General features: G+C 46.9%; 1 protein-coding gene across 10 annotated transcripts in view; it reads left to right on the forward strand.

Annotated features, from left to right (window-relative positions):
• Positions 1-21206, forward strand: part of LTBP1 (latent transforming growth factor beta binding protein 1) — a 436575-nt gene that overhangs the window by 410786 nt on the left and 4583 nt on the right. For all 10 annotated transcript variants that reach the window (XM_075536011.1, XM_075536010.1, XM_075536014.1 and 7 more), the window contains 2 exons: positions 894-1064; positions 17975-18097. In XM_075536011.1, the coding sequence (XP_075392126.1) occupies positions 894-1064; positions 17975-18097 (294 nt within the window). The remainder of the gene's footprint in view (positions 1-893; positions 1065-17974; positions 18098-21206) is intronic.

Here is a 21206-nt window from a genome sequence, read left to right on the forward strand (position 1 = left end):
AAAAGTATAGGAGGGTTAATACCCTAAGTGTATTCACTGAATGCACAAGAATAGGGCATGGCTGAGCATTTGGCAGCGCTGTTTTAGGGAGAATATGATGGGCAGGTTGAATTCCAGCTAATGGAACAACATCCAATGGAGATGGAAGTTTGATAAGGCTAGAGGTAGGCTTTTATTTGGAAGTCACTCTGTTCAATGCTTGTGAGTTCATCATACTTAGTCCTCAGACGCCAGTGAGGAAGATGTAAGTTCGGAGAAAGGTCATTGGGTTTGCTTGACTGAAGGGGAGGGCATGGGTGAGACTAGACAAACTTGACTCTAGAGTTGGACAGGGAAGGGTGAGAGTCCTGAGGTTCATTGATGGGACTCCTTGCGCACCTTGGATGAGGTGAGCTGACACAGAGAGCCTGCACAGCCAACCAGTCAGCCTTCACGTTTCACAGACCACTGTGCATAAAGCCAATGGAAAGAATTCTCAGATGAAATGTCACTCGTTCAGCCCTTGGCAGATGAATTGAGTGAGAAATATCTATATATATGTTTAATGTAGAAAGAAGTGTTAGCATCTGACAAATGGTAAAAAGCAAAGAGTAGAAGAAGGAGCGGTTCATTGGGATTATATGGGGTACTTCCAGACGGTGGGGACGTTGTGATAATGGAGGGACGCTATAAAGAGAGGGATGTAATCAGAATGTGATGGGCAGGTTGAATTTCAGCTAATGGAATGACACCCAGTGAAGACGACAGAGGTTTGATGAGACTCGAGTTAGACTCTTATTTGGTAGGCACTCAGAAATCAGGATGGAAATTTGTGGACTCCTTGACGTGCCCCACAGGGTTTATGAACTAGCAGCAACAGTGCCATGATCCCAGAATCACGTCTTCCCTTGCAGAACAAATTGAAGAAACCGACGTCTACCAGGATCTGTGCTGGGAACATCTGAGTGATGAGTATGTGTGTAGCCGGCCGCTTGTGGGCAAGCAGACGACCTACACCGAGTGCTGCTGTCTGTACGGAGAGGCCTGGGGCATGCAGTGTGCCCTCTGCCCCATGAAAGACTCAGGTGAGGCCTTGTCCGGGGTATTCTGCAGGAAGCGTATGAAAAAGAGTTGTTTCTTTTTTTATTCTCAACATTTCATTTGGGGCTCGTACAACTCTTATCACAATCCATCCATCCATCCATCCATCCCTTGGATCAAGCACATTTGTACAACTGTTGCCATCATCATTCTCAAAACATTTGCTTTCTACTTGAGCCCTTGGTATCGGCTCCTCATTTTTCCCCTCCCTCCCCACTTCCCCCTCCTTCATGAACCCTTGATAATTTACAAATTATTATTAGTTTGTCATATCTTACACTGTCCGACGTCTACCTTCACCCACTTTTCTGCTGTCCATGCCCCAGGGAGGAGGTTATATGTAGATCTTTGTAATTGGTTCCCCCTTTCTACCACACCCTTTTTCTACCCTCCCCGTATCTGTCCTGTATTCCTGTGTTTTCAGTTCCTATCTGTACCAGTGTGCATCCTCTGGTATAGCCAGATTTGTAAGGTAGAATTAGGAACATGATAGTGGTGGGGGAGGAAGCATTTAGGAACTAGAGGAAAGTTATATGTTTCATCATTGCTGCACTCTGACTGGCTCGTATCCTCCCCTCAACCCTTCTGTAAGGAGATGCCCAGTTGCCTACAGATGGGTCTTGGGTCCCCAATATGCACTCCCCCTCATTTTCAGTGATTTGATATCTTGTTCTTTAATACCTGATAACTGATCCCGTCAGCATCTCGTGATCACACAGGCTGGTGTGCGTGTTCCATGTGGGCTTTGTTGCTTCTGAGCTAGATGGCCACTTGTTTAACTGCAAGCCTTTAAGACCCCAGGCGCCATCTCTTTTGATAGCCAGGCACCATCAGCTTTCTTCACCACATTTGCTTATGCACCTATTTGTCTTCAGCGATCATGTAAAAGGAAATAGAGCAAAGAACTAGGAGGCAAAGGGCATATATAAAGGTCTAAATAAAGGCATGTTCATATGTAAATATTTTTATATATGAGGATGTGGAAATAGAGCATCATGGAATGCCAGTTTAATAGAACAAAGTATTCTTGCATTGAAGGAGTACTGGAGTGGAGGCCCAGTGTCCATCTGCTACCTTAATACTAAACCTATACATATATGCACATAGATCTATTTCCACATCCTCATATATAAATATATTTACATATGTACATGCCTTTATTTAGACCTCTATAAATGCCCTTTGCCTCCTAGTTCTTTCCTCTATTTCCTTTTACTTTCTTCTTGTCCGACTATCATGATTAGCCTTCATTTTGGTTACAGTAATTCCTCTCAGTTACATTACCCTTGATCACGCCCTACCAGGCCTCCTACACCCTCCTCACCACCGATTTGGATCACTTGTTGTTCCCTTGTCCCTGGGTTTGTTAACACTACTTCCTTTCCCCCAACCTTCCCCTCTCCCATGTACCCCCCCCATAATGAACCATTCGTCTGTTGTTTTCTCCTCCAGATTGTTTATCCAGCCTATCTTAGTTAGATAGACCTGCAGAGATAATAACATGCACAAAAACAAGACAGCAAACAAAGCAACAAAACAACAACAAAAAGCCAATGACAACAAAAAAACAGCAACAACATAAAAGAAAAGCCTGTAGTTAGTTCAAGTTGTTGGCCTTTAGAAGTGTTTTCTGGTTGAGTCTGATGGGGCGCCAAGCCCTGGCCCCAAAGTCTATTTTTGGTATTCCCTGGGAACTTCGTTGCTCTGTTCCCCTTGCTGTTCTGTTGCACGCCCTTAGTGTTTTCCCTCGGTGTGGTGGGGTCAGATCGGGCGCAATTCCCACACGGTGTCTCCAGTGGAAATGAGTTCTTTCTACTGCATTCTTTAAAGCTCTACAGTTATCTCTCACGACGTGTTTGTGTTTTCATCTCTACTCTCATTGTGTGTGTGTAGGGACGAGCAGAATTACAGAAACATCTGAGTCTGTTTCACCTCCAGCTTAGCCCCTGTCATTAATTTTTGAAAATCTCCTTTCATTTCCCCAAAGAATGATGTATACCCCAAAGAAATGTTACATAATTTAGCCAGAAGTAGAAAGGTCTTTATAATTTATATACCCTTACACTTCCCTTTCCTCCATACCTCCAGTCAGGTCCTGCATAGAGCAAAGAGTAGTCAAGTAAAGGCCCTAGAAAATCTTTACAGATGAGAGTCCAGTTTTTTTTTTCAATGTCAACTTCTTTGTGAGATATAAGAAAGGAGTTGAAAAATACAGGAAAATATTAGAAAGTAACCGTAAGGGTATTTGAACAAATTTGCTTTCAGGTTTTAGATCTGGGGTTAAGCCTTCGGTTGTAAGGGAAAGATGGGACAGCCACAGGCCCTGTGTCATCCTTTCTCTTCGCCAACGTTGGAAGAGGATCAGCAGGTGCTGGCTGACCCCGGGCTCCTAGTCCGCACAGTCAGGTGACTCTTGAGGTGGGCGCTGGCTCATATTTATCTTCTTGCTTCCTACTCATAAAAGAAAACCCTCACAACTGTTACTTTTTCATTGGCTTCAGGATTCATTTGTGAAAACTAGAAAGCATAACATGTGACTATAAACCGACGAAGTTTTTTAATAATCGTGTTGTCTGCGCCAAAGGGGAGAGAACTGCTTGACAAGGGGAAACGTGTTCGTGTTTGGTTCGCTTAAAATTACTCTGTTCAAGCTGGCTGAAAGAATCGTGTTGGGCTCACAAAATAATTTAAAAGCAAGGAAGCCGAAACAGAAAATCGCTTGAAATCCCATAAACAAAAAGAAAAGGAAGAGCAGGAGGTCAAGGGCAAAGACATCAAGAAAGGCCTGTGCGCAGCAGTGCAGGTTGGAGAGATGGCGGTTCGAAGGCCAGGCAAGCCGAGTCCAGCCTGGCCCACAGCCACTATGGGACAGTAAGATCCACCCTCCTTTGGAAATCCTTTGTGAAACAGAGGTCTTCGAAGCGATGCTGGCTGGTGGTGAGGGCGAGGTGGATGTACGCGGGGCAGGCTCCCAGGATGCGGTATCATGTGCCTGTCGTGGGAATGAATCGGTCCTGCTTTGCTGGGAAGAGCGTGACGTCAGTCATTACGGGAGTCCAGTGGGCTTGGCTCAGCTTGTCACTGAATTCTCATCCCTCACAGCCTTTTTACTTGTGGGTGGTGCTTTCTATCGTTTCCACCTACCCCCCTCAATAATGGAGTTCTGTTAAAAAATTAAAATAGGGAAGTTGCATTTTAAATTTACTATATGAGTCTCCAAAACAGCTGTACAAATTCACATGTACATGAGTAATGTTTGAAATGTCCCTTTCCTCACTCCCTTCAACTACAACAGACCCTCCTTCTTTACATTTATTTCCCTCAGATGGGTTAAGCGGTTGTTTTAGATGCATGTCCCCTGCAGTTGTTGACTCTCAACTCAGAATGATCCTGTGTGGTAGAGCAGAAATGCCCCCTTGTTTCCCGTTTCCGGCTGCGATCTGCCAGGCCTCTTCCGCAGGGCTGGCTCTTCTGGGTGTGTTTCTTTAACCCCTCCCAGCCTTCAGTTATCAGCCCAGTCCCTAACCTTTGTGCCTGTAGGATTCCTTGCATTTCCCTTATGCCCAGTCAATTTGGGCATCGTTCCCCTGTTTATGGCTGATTGGTGTATCTTAGTCAATGCATTGTTACCATAGTTGCTGCCCATTGTTTCGTGTTGGGATCTTTTTCTTATTGATTCACAGGAGCCTTGTACATGCTCTGCTTGCAGACACCCTGACATTTTGCTCATGGTGTGCTTGCTGCTCTGGAATCTTCTTTGTTCATTGAGCTGCACACAGTGGCATTTGATACCCTCTCTGCCCTGACCTCTGAGAGCTAGTAATCACTGCAGGTGCCTCTGACCACCCAAAGGTTCTGAAAGCCTAATTTCATACCTAGTTATTTGGAAAAAGAATATTAGTATATTTTCCCATTAGATGTGATTTTTAGAATAGAGTACTAAGTGTTCATTATTTTCCAGTGAGATGTTAGGACACAATTTTGAAATGTAAGTTTAAGCAAATACACGTACAATATTTCTCGGAGCATATCTGCTCTACGGACAGAACAGTAGCACATGCCAAGTTCAAAACAGAGCAAAAGATTAGCATCATCGCGACACTATTTCTGGTTGTATGTACACCACCGCTTTAATTAAGCGAGCCAAACTCACTGCCAATTCATAAAGGCCCTACAGGACAGAGCAGGACACCCCTGTGAGTTTCTGAGACTATAACTGTGCAGTGGCTGGTGGTTTTGAACTGTGGACCTCACAGTTAGCCGGCCCGCTCATAACCCCTGAGCCTGTAGTTAGAATAAATTCTCTAAAAAGTATCTCCAGTGCATATTATGTCCGAGTGATTTTCTTTCATGTTTTCTTTTTAAAGGCAATAATAGTTGTTTTCTTATGGAATAGTTTGCACTAATGTATGATTCATTATATAGACACATTCAATATATAAATTCATTAACATCAAAGGTGCTGGGAGACTAATTGGGGAGAGCAACAATACCCGCTTCTGAGATCATCTGGAAAGGAGTCCAGAATCTCAGGGAGTTTATGTTGAAAAGCGCTACTCTAAATGCATTTGTTAGAGTATCAATTATTTGGAGAGCCCAGAAGGATTGTATCTTTTATATCACTAAAACGATGAATCTAGAGCGGCATCTGTTGTAAGTTAATAGAGAAGTCCACAGAGGAGTTCAACAATTTGCCAGATAACCTCTGACTTAATTGATGTGCTAGACTGGGTTCTCTAGAGAAGTCGAAGTTACTCTCATGTGTAAATCGAAGAACCCCAGGTCAGGAGCCCACTGATGACTCCTGGGATTGGCAGGCCAGGTTACAGTGCTACAGGAGGAGGTCGACGACAAGATGCAGGATCCCAACCCAGTAGTCGACGTGCCCTGGCTTCGGCACACTCCAAATGAAACCGTCCTCCCTAGCATCAAGACTGTGACCAGATGAACCGCGTGGCTGCTTCGCAGAGGATCCCATCATGGAACTGACCACGCGATGTTAGATCGTGTCTTAGGAGAATCCTGCCGCCGCCCCCCCCCCCCAAATGGACCTGAAGCCTAACTCTCAGAGTTGGCATCCATACCTCTGGATTCATGCCAGATCGCCTCCCCATTTCTTAACCGAGTCTTCTCTTGTTGAGCACCTGTCTGCTGGAATGGAATAACGAAGAAGAGCCAGTGTTTGGGGCTCTGGAGCCGGGTTGTCTGGACCTGAACCTTCATCTGGTATCTGCATGGTTCTGCCATTCCCTTTCTCTGTGCCTCCATTTCCTTTTATAGACGGTGGGAAAATAGCATCGGACTATCACCTCATGGTAGATTGCTTTGAGAATTAAGTCAGGTGACACGAATCCTTAGCGTCCTGCTTGACATGGAGTCTAAACTCAGAAGATGTTAGTGGGAGTGATAAGGGATCCACTCAGGGTAAACCAGAGATCAAAATGCCTAGGAGGGAAGCAGCTAGAGAAAGAGATACTTAGGAGAATCGGGGTTTGAAAAGCTCCCACGAATCCTGAGGAATCAAGCAGGCTACACACATACCCTCTTGAGATTAACCTAAGATTTCTGACGTTTGGATTCTATGTGAGCAGTAAATGAAGGCTAAAGAACAATCGCAAATGGCCTGGCATTGAAGGAATGTCTAAGAGAGTCAGTCCTCCAAGTCTGAGAAGTTTGGTGTGTTTTTTACTCGAGGTGTTTAGGAAAATATCTGCCAAACCATGCAGTGACCACTGGTCTATCAGCATGGAGACTTCAGAGCCGCCCACATATGACAAATGCCGGCTTTACAGAAATGAGTAAATCACTGAAGAAACACAGCTACCATCATAGCCCACAGCAAGCAGAATTAAACAACAAATGACTTGGGAGGCAGGGATCTGATTTCTAGAGGGGGCATGGTATAATAGTCAAAATGTCTAGTTTTCAACAAAAAATTCCGAGGCATGTAGAGAAGAAAAATGTGGCTCAGTTGCAGGAAAGGAGACATTAATGAGCATTATCCATGGGGAAGCCCATTCGTCAAACTTCGAGGACAAAGACTTTATCTCAACTATCTTGATTGTGCTTTTAAAAAAATGCTTAAAGAAGCTAGAAGGATGATGTCTCACCAAATTTTTTTTAAAAAAATCAAATTCTGGAGCCAGAGGTACACTCATGTGGGGAAGAAAAATCGTACGAGGGGAGTTTAACAGTTCCTTGAGCAGGCAGAAGAAGCAACAAAGGAGAAAATGGAACAATTGTGAGTGTTCTGTGTGAGGAAGAGCAAGGCAGAAAAAAGAAATGAACAGAGTCTTAAATGACCTGCAGGACACCAGCAAATGTGCCTGCATGTGCATTGCATCATGGGAGGCCCCGAGCAGAGGGGAGAAATGAAGGGACACAAAAAATAGTTGCAGCGGGAACAATGCGACGGCAGTAACTCTTCTGATGTCCGCAGGAAGCTCAGTGGACTCCAAGGAAGGAAAGCTCAGAGAAGCCCAAACAGAGACAAGGGGCAGTCAGATCGCACCCAAGGAAGCGCCAGTAAGATTGACCGCTACTCTTTCGTAATAAACTCTAGAGGCAGGTGGCAGTGGATGGCATAGTTAATGTATGGGGAGGAAAAATATTCACTGAGAATCCCATATCTGCTAAAACTGCCCTTCAAAATGAAGGGACAATTAAAGACTTCCCAGATAAAAAATGCTAATCAGGTACAAAGCAGGTAAATATGAAACCCAATATTACTGTATTCTTTGGTTTATAAGTCTTCCTTTCTTTTGCCCATATGAATTACGAGAAATTCCTAAAGTAATAGGTATAACCATGTTAATAGGTGCAGAATATATAAAGCTACATTTTATCCCCTTTATAGAGGGGATAGAGCTGTCTATAAACAAAGTTTTTTTGTATAGTATTGAGTCTAAATTGATGTTAATAAAATGGTCATTAGCACCCCTAGGGTAATAACTAAGACCACCCCAAAATATACAGAAAAAGAAATAAGAATGGAGTCAGACAATATTCACAGCTATGGATACAACTAGGTGACTCAGAGCAAATGCATTTTGAATTGTAACTAAGACCCAAGGGTCTTATAAAATCTACCATTACCTCATACCTTTTGAACATGAATAAGGATACTGAAATGTAGAAAAAGCACTCTCCTTTTTAAAAGTCTGTTTTAGAACATGCCTTCCAAAGCCTTCGTGAGCATCTGCATAACATGGGTGAGCTTTTCAGAAAGCAGATGGCAGCTCCGGGTTAAGGTATGGGACAGGACTCTGCATTTCTAAGAAGCCCTCAGGCAGTGCGGATGCTGCTGGTCCCTCCAACTGCGCTAATGAGGTTCTAGGGACATTAAGTGGCATCTGACTTCAATTTGTAGAAACCAACTTTCCTGCTGGCATTAACTTTTTTGAAGAGCAGACAAATCCTGTATGAATTTGAAAGCTGGTTGGCTCCTGCTCTCTGCCCTTGAACCCTTTGCGTTTGCTACTCGTGGACAGCTTGATCGTTGAGACGGGCCGCGTTGTCCACTTGTTCACAAAAGCCCGGACTGTTCACAGCTTCTCAGACCATTTCCCTCCCAGTCTGCCTGGGAGTACAGCACTGCTTCGGGGAACAATGAGTTACTGATGGAACCCGTGCTGGGGAAATTGGAGAAATAAATCCAACCACTTGTCATTGGCTGTGAGCACTCAAGGGCAGTGTGAAGTAAAGAGTTGGCACAGGAGAAGCCTTCCTTCACACTTCTGGTCCAGAAGGTCATGGGCACTAATTCTTGTTAAGGCAAGAACTACATCTGCAAAGACCAGGAGGTGAAGGAGGTAGGGGCAGCACCTGAAGGAGCGGTCTCTGACTTTAGGTGGCATCTGAGGATTGGTGTCATGCCTGGAAGTGACTTGAGGGGGATTTGTTGTATCAGGGTAACACTATAAGAGGAGAATTGCAGAGTGGTATAATCCCAAAATCCTTGGTGACCATTCCTGGTGGGTTAAGCATTGAGCTGCTAATTGCAAGATCAGCTGTCCAAACCCACCAGTTCCTTTGAGAGACAAGCACTGAGACTGTCTGCTTGCATACAGAATTACAGGTTCCAAAACACGGAGGGACGGGATTACAAGATAGTGACAGGGTCTACCCGGCCCAATAGGGTCACTGTGAGTTGGCCTCCACTCAATGGCAGTGGGTTGGTTGTGGGGTTGTTACGTAACCCCCTGCATTTCTGGGGCATCTTAGGATCTATCTCAGGTCAATTCCTTGAGGTCAGATGGCTGGCCTTGGGAGAGCATTCTGGGTTACTAAAAATGCAATTGAGGTGCCCATGTATTGACAGCCTCCTGATCCTAAGCCTCTGGAGGCCCTCGCTCTCCTGTCCTCCTCTCCAGCCTCTTCTGCTGCTCTGACACTCCCTACTCTTAAAGCATGCACATCTCTGAGTTCCTGATCACGACATCATACCAGCTTCTGAGAGAAGGGGCGATTTGGCAAACCAACTCCGGAGAAACAAACTGGATCCATAAATGAAAGAGGATGGTCGTTGTTTTATCTCAAGGCCATGGTAGAAGGCTGTCATGGAGTCACCAGAACTTTCAGAGTTTTTGAGAGATATGTAGTCTCTTGAAATGCGAATGTTGCGTAGCTTGGTTTGTCTCAGTGGTAATAAAACATAATCATTCATCTTCATAGAGGATGGTGTTGGGGACCCTTCTTTTTCCTGCACATCCACTTCCTTCTCCGAGCCGCTGTTTGAAGCAGGTGTAGAAGGACTCTCTCTACTTGCTGTGGAAGAGGAACCGGGGCACAGGAAGGTTAAGCTCCACCACAGTGACAGGTGCAATCCCCGGCCGGCTCTCTGGCTCCACGGCCCATGCTCTTGACCAGCTGCATTGTTAGTGGGCCCCTTCCTCCCCAAGATCTCGAAGCAGTCACAATCAATCAGATCCCTTAGGGAGGAGAGCGTAATAATAAAGTGAAGAATTCAAAGCGAGATTTCAATATTTTCTCATGCATTGTGTGCTAAGAAAAGGAGAAAGCTGCAGGGTGAGAGCTAGGGAGTGAGCGAAGCTGAATTGGAGGTGGCTTCTCGTCACCCCTGTCCCTAGATCCTAGCACACCAGTTGGCAGAAGAGACGGCAGCTTCTATCAGTTAATGCACTAAGCACCACCACTGCCCTGGGGCTCATTCCGACTCGTGGCACCCCTATAGGGCAGCACAGTACACTGCCCCTGTGGGCTTCTGAGGCTGTACATCCTGATGGGAGCAGGGAGCTTCATCTTCCCCCTGCTGGTGGGTTCGAACCACTCCCCTTGCTGTTAACCGTCCAACGCTAACTCACTGCACCATGAGGGTTCTTGTACTGAATTAAAGCAATTCATTAATTCTCTGCAAATAATACTGTTGGTGATGCTTAGCATGTATTGAACAAAAGTATAAACTTTAATTTTCTGGAAAATGAATCTAGGGATGATAAGATCTTTACAGGATGCTAAATAAAGTCTATTGATGTACAAATGAAAGACAATATAGACACCTTTGGACAATAGCGAAAGTACCTAAGAATTGCAGTGTGTTAGCATGTTAAAATGATTGGACTTAGCATCACTCAATTTAACATAAAGATGCAATTAAGTTTTCACCTAAAACTGACGTCTAAGAAATGTCCTTGTTGGGACACCTAGTATGTTGGGAGAGTGCCACCTATTGATGATGGAATATACTGCATCTCAAGTGTCTTAATTTCTGTTTCTTTTGTTGTTGAGAACATACACAGCAGACCTATTATGATCAGCACGTCTAATCCAGTGATAGTGGTTACATTCTTTGGTTTAGGCCACAGTCTCACCCTCCTTTTATGAATGGACCTTCTTTATTTAGCATAAATTCATTGTCCCCTAAGCATCCCATCTCATCTTTCAACTCCTTCTCAGTTCAGTACCCTAGAGAGCACAGTGTTCTAGGCAGGAATTCTTTGCCTTTTAAACTAACCTATTTCGGAGCCACCCTTCACCCCATGGCTCCAGAGTGTCTAGGTCCCATGAGAATTTGAAATTCTGTTCTACATTTGCCCCCCTTTGATCATTATTCTCCCATAAGCTCCTTTATCAGAATGTTCAGTAATAGAGACTGAGCACTGACCAAATAGTAACTGAGCACAAACCAATTCTTCTGTTACTCTTAACAAAGTGTTCACGTATTAAAAAAATGCTAGGAGTAGTTGTTGTTATCGTTGGTTTAATATCCTGACAGAAACTGAGAGGCCACAAAAGAAATTGAAAAATGCTTTTAAAAAAACACTAATATTGATCAAAATATAGATGCATGGCTCCTCTCAGTGTTTCTGGGAGAGCAGTCTGAAGATTGATATACAGATACATTTTTATTTTTAAAAATATAATTCTGGAGATTTATCTTACAGATTTCTTGGGTACTTGGGTGCCACGAAATGTAAACACTACAGACAAGGAAAAAGAATGGGAATCACTTCCCTCAGTAGGGAATTGGTTGATAAGTTTTCGGGCATCCATACAGTGAAAAATCCTATACAGTCTACTAAAACTAAATAGTAAAGAGCCATTAACATTAGGCTTAACTATAGACCTTAGTTAGGATAATGTACAAGTTAACATTTTAAGCACAACAGAACATATCCCATGAACCTGTATTTTTTTTTTAAAAAAGGAAGTTGGTTGAGGATGACTTCTCCCTTCCTGCTGTTGGAATGTTTTCATATTTGTGTATGTTTGTTCTAGTCAACATGAATAGTGTTTAAAATTAACCAAGAGAAGCTGTAAGTCCTAACACAGTCAAGGGAAAGAAAGATCATGAGCTCTCAGTTAGCCAAAGGCATGGCTTCTACTCTCACCTCTGCTTTTGATTAAGGCGCGGGCCTCAACAGACAGCTCTCGGTACCTGGGCTTCCTCAGCATGTAAACTGAGGGACGGGCCTAACCAGCACGTCCACTCATGGAGGGCAGCGGTATGTGTCATGTGTGCATCACTGTGCCGCTGTGTATGTGTGGAGTGAACTAATAAAAATGTATCTTGTTTAATGTCTATGAATTACAAAAAAAACCATTTAAGCATAAAGGCATGCAATGAGTTGGTACATCCAAACCCCAACCAAACCCACTGCCGTCAAGTCCATTCTGATTTGGAGATGTCACCCCTGGATGGAGATTCCAGGCAGTGTACCTTCCTGGGAATAGATGGCCTCATCTTTCTCCCGAGGAGTGACTGGTGGGTTTGAAATACCAACCTTGCAGTTAGCAGCCCCATGCTTACCTTATAGTACCACAGAGCCCTTCTGAGTGGCTACATCGTATCTATTGGATAAATTACGGTTTTGTTTTTTTAACATTTTATTAGGGGCTCATATAACTCTTATCACAATCCATACATATACATACATCAGTTGTATAAAGCACATCTATACATTTTGCCCTAATCATTTTCAAAGTATTTGCTCTCCACTTAAGCCCTTTGCATCAGGTCCTCTTTTTTTCCCCCTCCCTCCCTGCTCCCCCTCCCTCATGAGCCCTTGATAATTTATAGCTTGTTATTTTGTCATATCTTGCCCTATCCGGAGTCTCCCTTTCCCCACTTCTCTGCCGTCCGCCTCCCAGGGAGGAGGTCACATGTGGAGCCTTGTAATCAGTTCTCCCTTTCCAACCCACTCACCCTCTGTGCTAAATTCTCTCAGTTTAGGTAGTCTATAATATATGGGATTGGAAGGGCCATTCATACTCTCAGTGTCATGCTAGGAAGAATATCCTCATTAATGATTCATAGCTTGTGGTTTAAAAGAAGAGGACTAAGTGATCTGAATTGGTATCCGAGTTCTTATTGCTCAGATGGTTTCCATTTTAAATGCATGATTCACATAGTTCTCTTCTCATTATTTACTGAGTGCCTATGTACTAGGGCAACATTTTGGAACAGATATACAGTTTGTATTTACAACAAAATGAAATCCTGTAAAACCCCCAAACCCCAAACCAATTGCTGTAGGGTCAATCCGGACTCATAGCAACCCTGTAAAACCCACACCAAACTCATTGGCATCGAGCCAGCTCCACCTCCAGCACCCGATAGGATGGGCCAGTACTGTCCCTGTGGGTTTCTGAGACTATAACTCTGGACAGAAGTAGAAATCCTCATTTTACTCCCGTGGAGCAACTGGTGGTTTCCAGCTGCTGACCTCTCAGTTATTCGCCCAGCTCATAACCATTCTGCCACCAGGGCTCCTTCCCTGTGCTTTCCAGGGCCGTAAGTCTTTACTGGAGGAGAAGGCCTTGCTGCCTCCCACAGAGCAGCTAGTGGTGTGTACTACTAACTTGACAGTTAGCAGCCCGACACAAAACCCATCCTACCACCAGGGCAGAACTAGCACCATATGCAATTAAATAATTGCTCAATTCAAGTACTATATTTCTACACATCACCTCACCTAAATATACATGCCAGTGATACCCTAAGGTAATCAATTCACCATTTGCTGTCATGCAAAATTTTCAAAAACTTCTAATTTTTTCATTCAGTTTTCCCAAAGTATAAGAATTTGGAATCAGTCCTTAAAGTAACTGAGCTAATGCTTTATCCCAGATCTTACACGTTCCCTAAAATCTCACTGTGAAAAGTTTCTTAACACCCTTGGCGGTGTGAAGGAAGTCCAGGGCTTTAACTAATGGACTAGACTTGTGCCTTAGGTGGGTCACGACCCCTTTGGGGTTGAACAGCCCTTTCACAGGGGTTGCCCGATTCATAACAGTACCAAAATTACAGTTATGAAAAAGCAACGAAAATAACTTTATGGTTGGGGTGGGGGTTCACCACAACATAAGAACTGTATTAAAGGGTTGCGGCATTAGGAAGGTTGAGAACCACTGCTCTAGAGAAACAGAACAGGCAGAGTCTGCCCACAGTCAGCAACAGTCAGTAGCTAAGGAGCTTAGCAAAGACGGTCCAGATGGTATATCGAACTCATGCAATGCAAGGCGAGAGGATCCACCAACCTCAAGCTCAAAACGGGTTGGGTTGGCCCTCGGGTAGTGTAGCTCACAGGTTGATGCCTAGTTAAATCAGCAGCACACTGGTCCGGTCACCAGAGAGCAAGAGAGGGGGCGGGCCTTCCAGAGCCATTTCTCTTTGCCCTCCAATCAAACTGACCCGATTAATCCCACATGTGCCTATTGGCCAGATTGGCACAATAAACCTAACTATCACAACTTGAAAAAAAATGTAATTGTGCAATAGTTGCACCAGGCCTTTCAGCACTCATCATTTAAAGGCTTTTCCAAGAAGTATGACTTCCATGAATGTCAACATTCCTTTGGAACATCCACACGTGAGACAGAGTTTGGTCACCACCTGCAGTTTAGGAAATCCAGGGATCTTGTTCTGCTTTTGGCATTACTTCTGTCCATTGTATTGGAAACACTGCTTCCATTTCCAGTGCTGCGAAGTGTTTTTTGATGTTATGATTAATAATGCTCATTGGGTAGGAAAGTGTTTTCTCCACTTTGATCACAGATTCTGAGCATTATGATTAAAGCAAGAGGATGTCTGGCTCAATTGTAGTGGAGCAGGAACACCAGCCCTGGAAAGATGTAAAACTCCTGCTTACTGGAATGATTTCCATCGGAGAGGATGTTCGATCGACAGGCAGGTGGCCCAAATCTCAGGCTCTGAGTCCCAGGAATCTATTGAACTAAATTGAATCGGATGCCATAGAGAATGGCAAGTTAGCAATGTATATTTTTAAAATTTAAACAATCCTCTTATTTTGAAAGCTTACCCCCACTTTAAAAAATGATGGAACTACTTTTTACACTATCGGTTTAAAGGGACTTTGTGCAAAAGAGAATTAGTCATCCATTCTGCCCCTAGAGCTGTGTTTGAGCGTGATCTTTGCTTTTGCCTATCCATTTGTAAAATGGGAGCAGCAACAGGGCCTGTCTGGTTGCAGACCGACTGTGATAATTCATGAGGGTGCTTGACCTACAGTAACTGCAGGCTCACTGTCAGCAGTGACCATCAGCAGTTCCAGGAAATGAGGGGAGCCTAATGCTTACTCGTGGGATTTGGTGTGACTGTGGGGGAAACATTGGACCTGCTGAACACAAGCTGTTGGTTCAAAGCCACCAGCCATCCCACAGGAGAACTTTGAGGCTTAGACTTCACAGCTTCGGAAACCCATGTACGGTTACGGTGAATTACAAAGGACCCCGTGGCTTTTAAAAAATTAATGATTACAAACTATCATTTAACTATCATTTATCCTACTCATCTGTACAGATTCACTTCCAGGACCCCTTTTCCCAGGATTTGCTTGTCGGCACTGTGCAGTCTGGAAGCTTGTTCCTGCCCCACTCCCCACCTCACCAACAGGTCCCTCCTTTTGCGAGGTCAGGTGGTGAGAGCCCGGAGGGAAGAGGCCGTCTCATTGCCTCGTGGAGGAGACATGGTTTATGCGGAGAAGGGAGGCAGAAGGGTCCCACAGCCGTGCTCAGGCCCCAGCTGTGTTGGCTGACAGCACTGGGACCTGGAATCTCGTGGAGGGGACAACCGTGTGTCATAGAGGAGCATTCTGGGCTGTCAGCAGATTTTGCTTTACAAAGTAAATACCTATCATTGAGACGTACTCTTGATTGGAACTGTTTGCTTGGCTATCACAGGACTGAACAACCCCCCTCTCCAATGCACAAGGAATGTCTCTAACAAGTCATGAGAGAAAAATGATGTCAGTACCAGAAACGTGTAGACATTTCAGCGGTCCCCGCGCTCTCTGAGCTTTTCAAACTTTAAGCAGAGCTGACAACCCTTTGGCCGCTCTGTGAAACTGTCCTGTTCGAATCAAGAGTCTTGTTTCCAGGTGCAGCTGCGTCCTTCATGAAGTTAATATTTCTCGCAGAATCGCTGCATGCAAACACGCTGGGGAGCTCAGGGGTGTGGACGCTAGTCCTCCGATGCGGCTTCTACCAGGAGGGTTTTCGGCAGAGGCAGCTCGAACTCTACCCTGCTCTGCGGTTCAAAGTCTTTTCTGGCCTGAAGGTTACTGTGTGCAGCTCTGGGAGGGAAGGGGCAGCTGTGTGCTTGCCCACACAGGGGCACACAGGCAGGCCCGAAGCCCCTCTCAAAACCCCAGTTGAGGAAGAGGAAAGAAAGCCGTCGGCAAGTCCCCGGGACGGCCTCGGTGCGCTTCGTCCTATTCCTCTTTCACACGAGGAAATGGAAAGGAGGAGCACGCCCTACTGTAGCCAAGGCTTCCTGGGCAGCCCTGGGAGGGTCCCCCTGTTCTTCTACCGGCGGCCTGCCTTCAGCTCCCAGTGCTGGCAGAGTGAGCAGGTCTGAAGGGCCCAGAATTCGCTCTGCATGTACGTGATTCCTCGGGCCGGTTGCTTCCTGCACCTGTGTCCTACAGAACACAGGGCTGTCCTTTCTAAAGCTTTCCTCCCTTCACCTTCTAAATAACCTTGCTCTTCAGGGCAGGCAAGAACTTGGACCTATGGATGTTCATAGCTCAGTCAGTCACCCCAGGAAATTGGAGAATGAAGATGTCATGGAATGTGGGGGGCCTGTAGGGAGGACTGAAGGGACATTTAGGAGTCATGACCCTGCGGCTCACCCAACATGGCCTGTGGATATGGCCTTGGGAGTGGCAAGCGGGCTCTCTAGCTAGGGTGTAGAGAAAGTGAGGATGGCATGATGGCCATTAAAAGCATGTGGTCTGGAGCGGCCACACCGAGGTCACCTCTGGCCCTGCCACCCAGACCAGCGGCCCTTTCATCTCTCTGCGCTTCCATTTTCTCTCCGTAATGTGGGAATAGTCATGGCGACCCCTCTTTCGACAGTGTGGCGAGCGAGAGTGGGGTGTGCTTATTAGAAGAAGGCCCAGAGCAAGTATCACGGTGACTGCTCGCTCCCGTGACAGTATGAAGAACAAACAAATCCCACTTGGAGGAAGTAGCCAGAATGCTCCTGAGAAGCGAGGAGGCGGAGCCTTCGTTTCACATATTTTAGATGGGACCAGCCCCTGCGAGGGATGCTGGGGGGTGGGGGAATCATCCTGTGGAGTCACAGGGTCAGAGGGAAAGAGGGAGACCCTTGCTTAGCTGCAGTGAGTGACCTAGCAGCTATGACAGTGGGCGTAGGGACAGGCAGTGTGTCGTGATGTTGCCCATGGGATAACCAGGTGGGGCAGCAACCACCTGGGTGCCATCTGAGAACAGCTCCGTTTCATTGTTGCTGCTACGGCTGCACCCCTATCATTACTGCGTCCCTCCTCCTCTTCAGACTGGCTGCAGTGTGAGTGAAAGTCATTGGCTCCATTCTCCCTGGGCTGTCTACCAGATGGTTACCTGGGTGCCTAACCCCCTGTTGCTGAGTCAGCTCTAATTCCCGGTACCCCCATATGGATCCAAGGAGAACTGTGTTCAATCAGGGTTTTACTGGCTGGTTTTGCAGAATTTGGCCAGCAAGCCTTTCTTCCAAGGTAACTGGATGGACGGAACCGCCAGCCCTTTGGGTTCATAGCCAAGGTACTCACCCATTCCCCTTTGACAACACCAGGGACTCCCCGTGGCCTCTAGCGAGGGGAAAGGGATGTCTGCAGACGGCCTTGGCAAGGCTCCTGGTGAGGACTCCTGGCAGGTACATATCAGCCAGCCCTCCACGATGCCTGGGGGTGAGTTTCTTCAGCTCTGGACTAGCCTGGGAGGCATCTGCCCTGCTCTCCAGCACCTGTTTCTGGTCTTCAATCCAGACGCTGCAATGCGCGATTCAGCGCGCAGGACACGCGGCTGTGTGGACGCACGAGATGTGGACCTCGCTGTGGGACCTGGCGCGTCCCGGTGCTGGGAGCCGTGAGCGGGTGCCAGCCTCTCATGTTGGGTTTCGTTTCCTTCCTAGATGACTATGCCCAGCTGTGTAATATCCCTGTGGTGGGCCACCGGCGGCCGTACGGACGGGATGCCCTGGTTGACTTCAGTGAGCAGTACACGCCCGAAGCCGATCCCTACTTCATCCAGGACCGTAAGCAGAGCCTCTCCATTACTCTGAAGCGAAACGGTAGCCACTGAAATTGTGGGTCCTTCACGTGAGTTGGGACAGGGGTTTCAGAACATCTCTGGGAACCTGCAAGGCGCATGCAGATTTAGGGACCCAGCAGTGTGTGTGTTTCAAGCCTTCTGAGAGTTCTTAGGCACGTTCAAGGTTGAGAACCACTGGAGGTGATCAAGTCTTGCTGGGCAGGGCGCTGATACATTTCCGTAAAAGTCAAGAAAACGTCGCCTCTAGGAGACCCAACAAGAGTTCTGGCCGCAGAGTGGTTATGCACTGGGTAGCTAACCGTGAGAGCAGCCGGTCCCCAAAAGGCCGTCACCTCAGGGGAGAAAGACAAGGCTTTGTAATCCTGGAAGGAATTGTGGTCTCAGGGTCGCTGTGAGTCTCCATCAACTGGAGGGCACTGAGTGAGGGAGTGAGTGAGTGAGGGAGTGGAGACCAAATGGTTGCCTGCTAGTCCCCGACAAAGCTGAGAGCGACAGGGGCTGGAAGACTGGATGGATGGAAACTGAACCCCGACTCACCCTATGGAGGTGAGAGTGTCCGCGCCTTGTGGGGACTGTAACCACTGTCACTGATTGCCTCCGTGTGGGAACTGTGGAATGGGAACCTACACCACTGTGTCAGCCCGCACCCCAAACACAGCACAACCCCACCCCACCCCAAAGACACACAATGAATGGTCTCACTGCTAGAATGCCCACTGCAAGACCATTGTGGACCCACTCCGTGGTGGTCTGTTCTGAGGGCCGGGCTTTCTTGAGGGCCCAACTGCATGGTTGTGACTTGTATAGACGGTGAGAAGACAAATGCTCGCGGGACCCAGCTGATAGCACAAGTGCAGGGTTTCTGTTTTTAGTGTAGGAGGTCAGAAACGAATTTTTAGGACACCCTGGTGGGGGGATTTGGTCAATAAAAATAACACGCGCCAACTTTCCCGAGACTCGAGAACTGCGCTTTTCAGGGGGAGGAGGAAACGTGTGTCAGGGGTGGTGGTGGTGGTGGTGGTGGTGGTGGTGGTGGTGGTGGTGGTGGTGGTGGTGGTAGTGTGTGTGTGCAAATGTTGGCACGCAGAACGTCAGGGTCTCCCAACGCTCCCTCAGCCAGCACTCATGCTCATCAGAGCTGGCAAAGGTGGGTGGATTCGTGAGTCTGGAAAACAGACGTGCAGAGGGCAGAGTGGCAGGGAGCAGGTTACCTCCCTTGAAGAAAGACTTCCTAGAAGGCAGAGCAGATTCCAGGAGCCTTGACCACGTCTCACCAGAATGACCCTCCTGACAGGTGTCTACTTCGCCACCACATATGCAAGACTTGGACAAGCTGTAGGCTAGGGAGTTTGAGTTCGAAGCCGGCAGGTGCTGCAGATGAACAAAGCGCAGCGGCGTGTTCTGTTTTTGTTGTGATTTCGTCTGGTCCCATCGCCTGGTCTGGTTGTTGGGGCACAGCACAAAGCCTCGAGGTTGTGTTTGGGGGCTCCCTAAGTTCTGCTTGGTGTCAGCTGCCATCTGGTCAACCCTGCCTCATGGTCAACCCTGCCACAACAGAACGAGACGCTGCCTGGGACGGAGCCACCCTCGTGGGGCGGGGGGCAGGTTTGGACCATCGCGGCCCCATCAGGTTTCATTGGCTGATTTCTCCAGCGTCAGTGGTCTGGCTGCAGTACAGCAATTATGGGAATCATTTCATTTAGAAAAATTAGTACAAGAAAACTCTAAGAAGTAGAGGTTCCATATATCCCACTTTTCCAAAGTGTAGCCTTTTCCCTGATCTCAACCACCGCTCCTCTTCTGACTGTATCCCCAAACTCCCTGCCCCTAAGTCTACCCCGACTCACCGAGACCCTGTGGGACAGAGGAGAACTGCCCCTGCGGGTTTCTGGGACCTCCGGTACATCCCGGGCTCTGCAGTTGACTGCACTGGCCACCCACGAAGTGAACGAAAGTGGCTCACATGATTGTAGGTGCTGGTGAATCCCTCATATGAAATGCAGACTTCCACCTGGGAGCCCTCCTCATTCCCAAGGCAGAGGAAGCTGGTGCAGCATGGTCAGGAGGCCCAGCTGAGAAGGCCAAGCAGCGGCTCTCTCCTCCCAGCTCTCCTCTCTGGCTGGGAGTGAGAGCCCACCCCTTGCTTCTGCCACAATGTCCCTGCTACCCAGCAGGTGGCATGCACGCCCAGTGGTATCATACCGTCTCAGGATCCTCTTCCACCTTCTCGCCAAGGCCCACCCGGGAGAGGTCATTTGGTGGGAATCACCTAAACCAACTCTGGCCAGAAGAGCCAGCCATCACTCACTGCACTGCATTGCACTGGTCTTTCTTGGTCTGGGAGCTCCCTGGACACTGTTGAGCACCATTCTAACAGACAAGCCTCCACTGATACCCGGGCGGTGGCTGTGCTTGATGGTTGGACGTGGAACCCAGGACTGCCCATGTGGGAGGCGAGAATTCTTCCACAGCCACCAGGGCTTAGCTCTCCTGCCGCGCCTCTCTCCCTCACCTCTTCCTACCTCCCTCAGTGAGTTAGTTTAATTTTCCGGGGAGGATGCAGTATGTTGGCCATCTAGCAGAAGAATCAAGAATTATTTAAAACATCTACGTAAACAGCATTCCTTAATCCAACTGAATTGGTCAACACACGTGCACAAGACCCCTAGCCCTCCTCCAATGCCCCTTGAGTCACCCCTGCCCTCAGGTTAACAGCACTGCTGCCTTTAACAACCAAAGCATATCAGGTATTGTATTAGGATGTATGCTTCAATGCACCCACAGCTATAAGACCGGGTGCTTATGCCATGCGCACCTCTCGGTAGCTATATTATATATACCAGTGATGTTCAATAATTAAAAGTCAAGGCAGGGAGAAGCAAGAAAATGTAGAGAGAAGTAGAAATAATAAGACAGAAAAAAAATCCAGTTCTCCCAGGAATCCAGAGATAGCAGGTTAGTCAAGGCAACTCTGACTCAGTTCAGCCCATGACCCACAGGGACCGCCTCTGCTGTGTGATTATTGAGATTGCAGGAATGTTCTTGTTGAAACACTCTGGCAGCTGCACCTGCTTTTACTGCTGACGTATTGA

The sequence above is a fragment of the Tenrec ecaudatus genome, chromosome 17 (genome assembly GCF_050624435.1).
Source record: "Tenrec ecaudatus isolate mTenEca1 chromosome 17, mTenEca1.hap1, whole genome shotgun sequence".
In the NCBI taxonomy this organism is placed as follows: domain Eukaryota; kingdom Metazoa; phylum Chordata; class Mammalia; order Afrosoricida; family Tenrecidae; genus Tenrec; species Tenrec ecaudatus.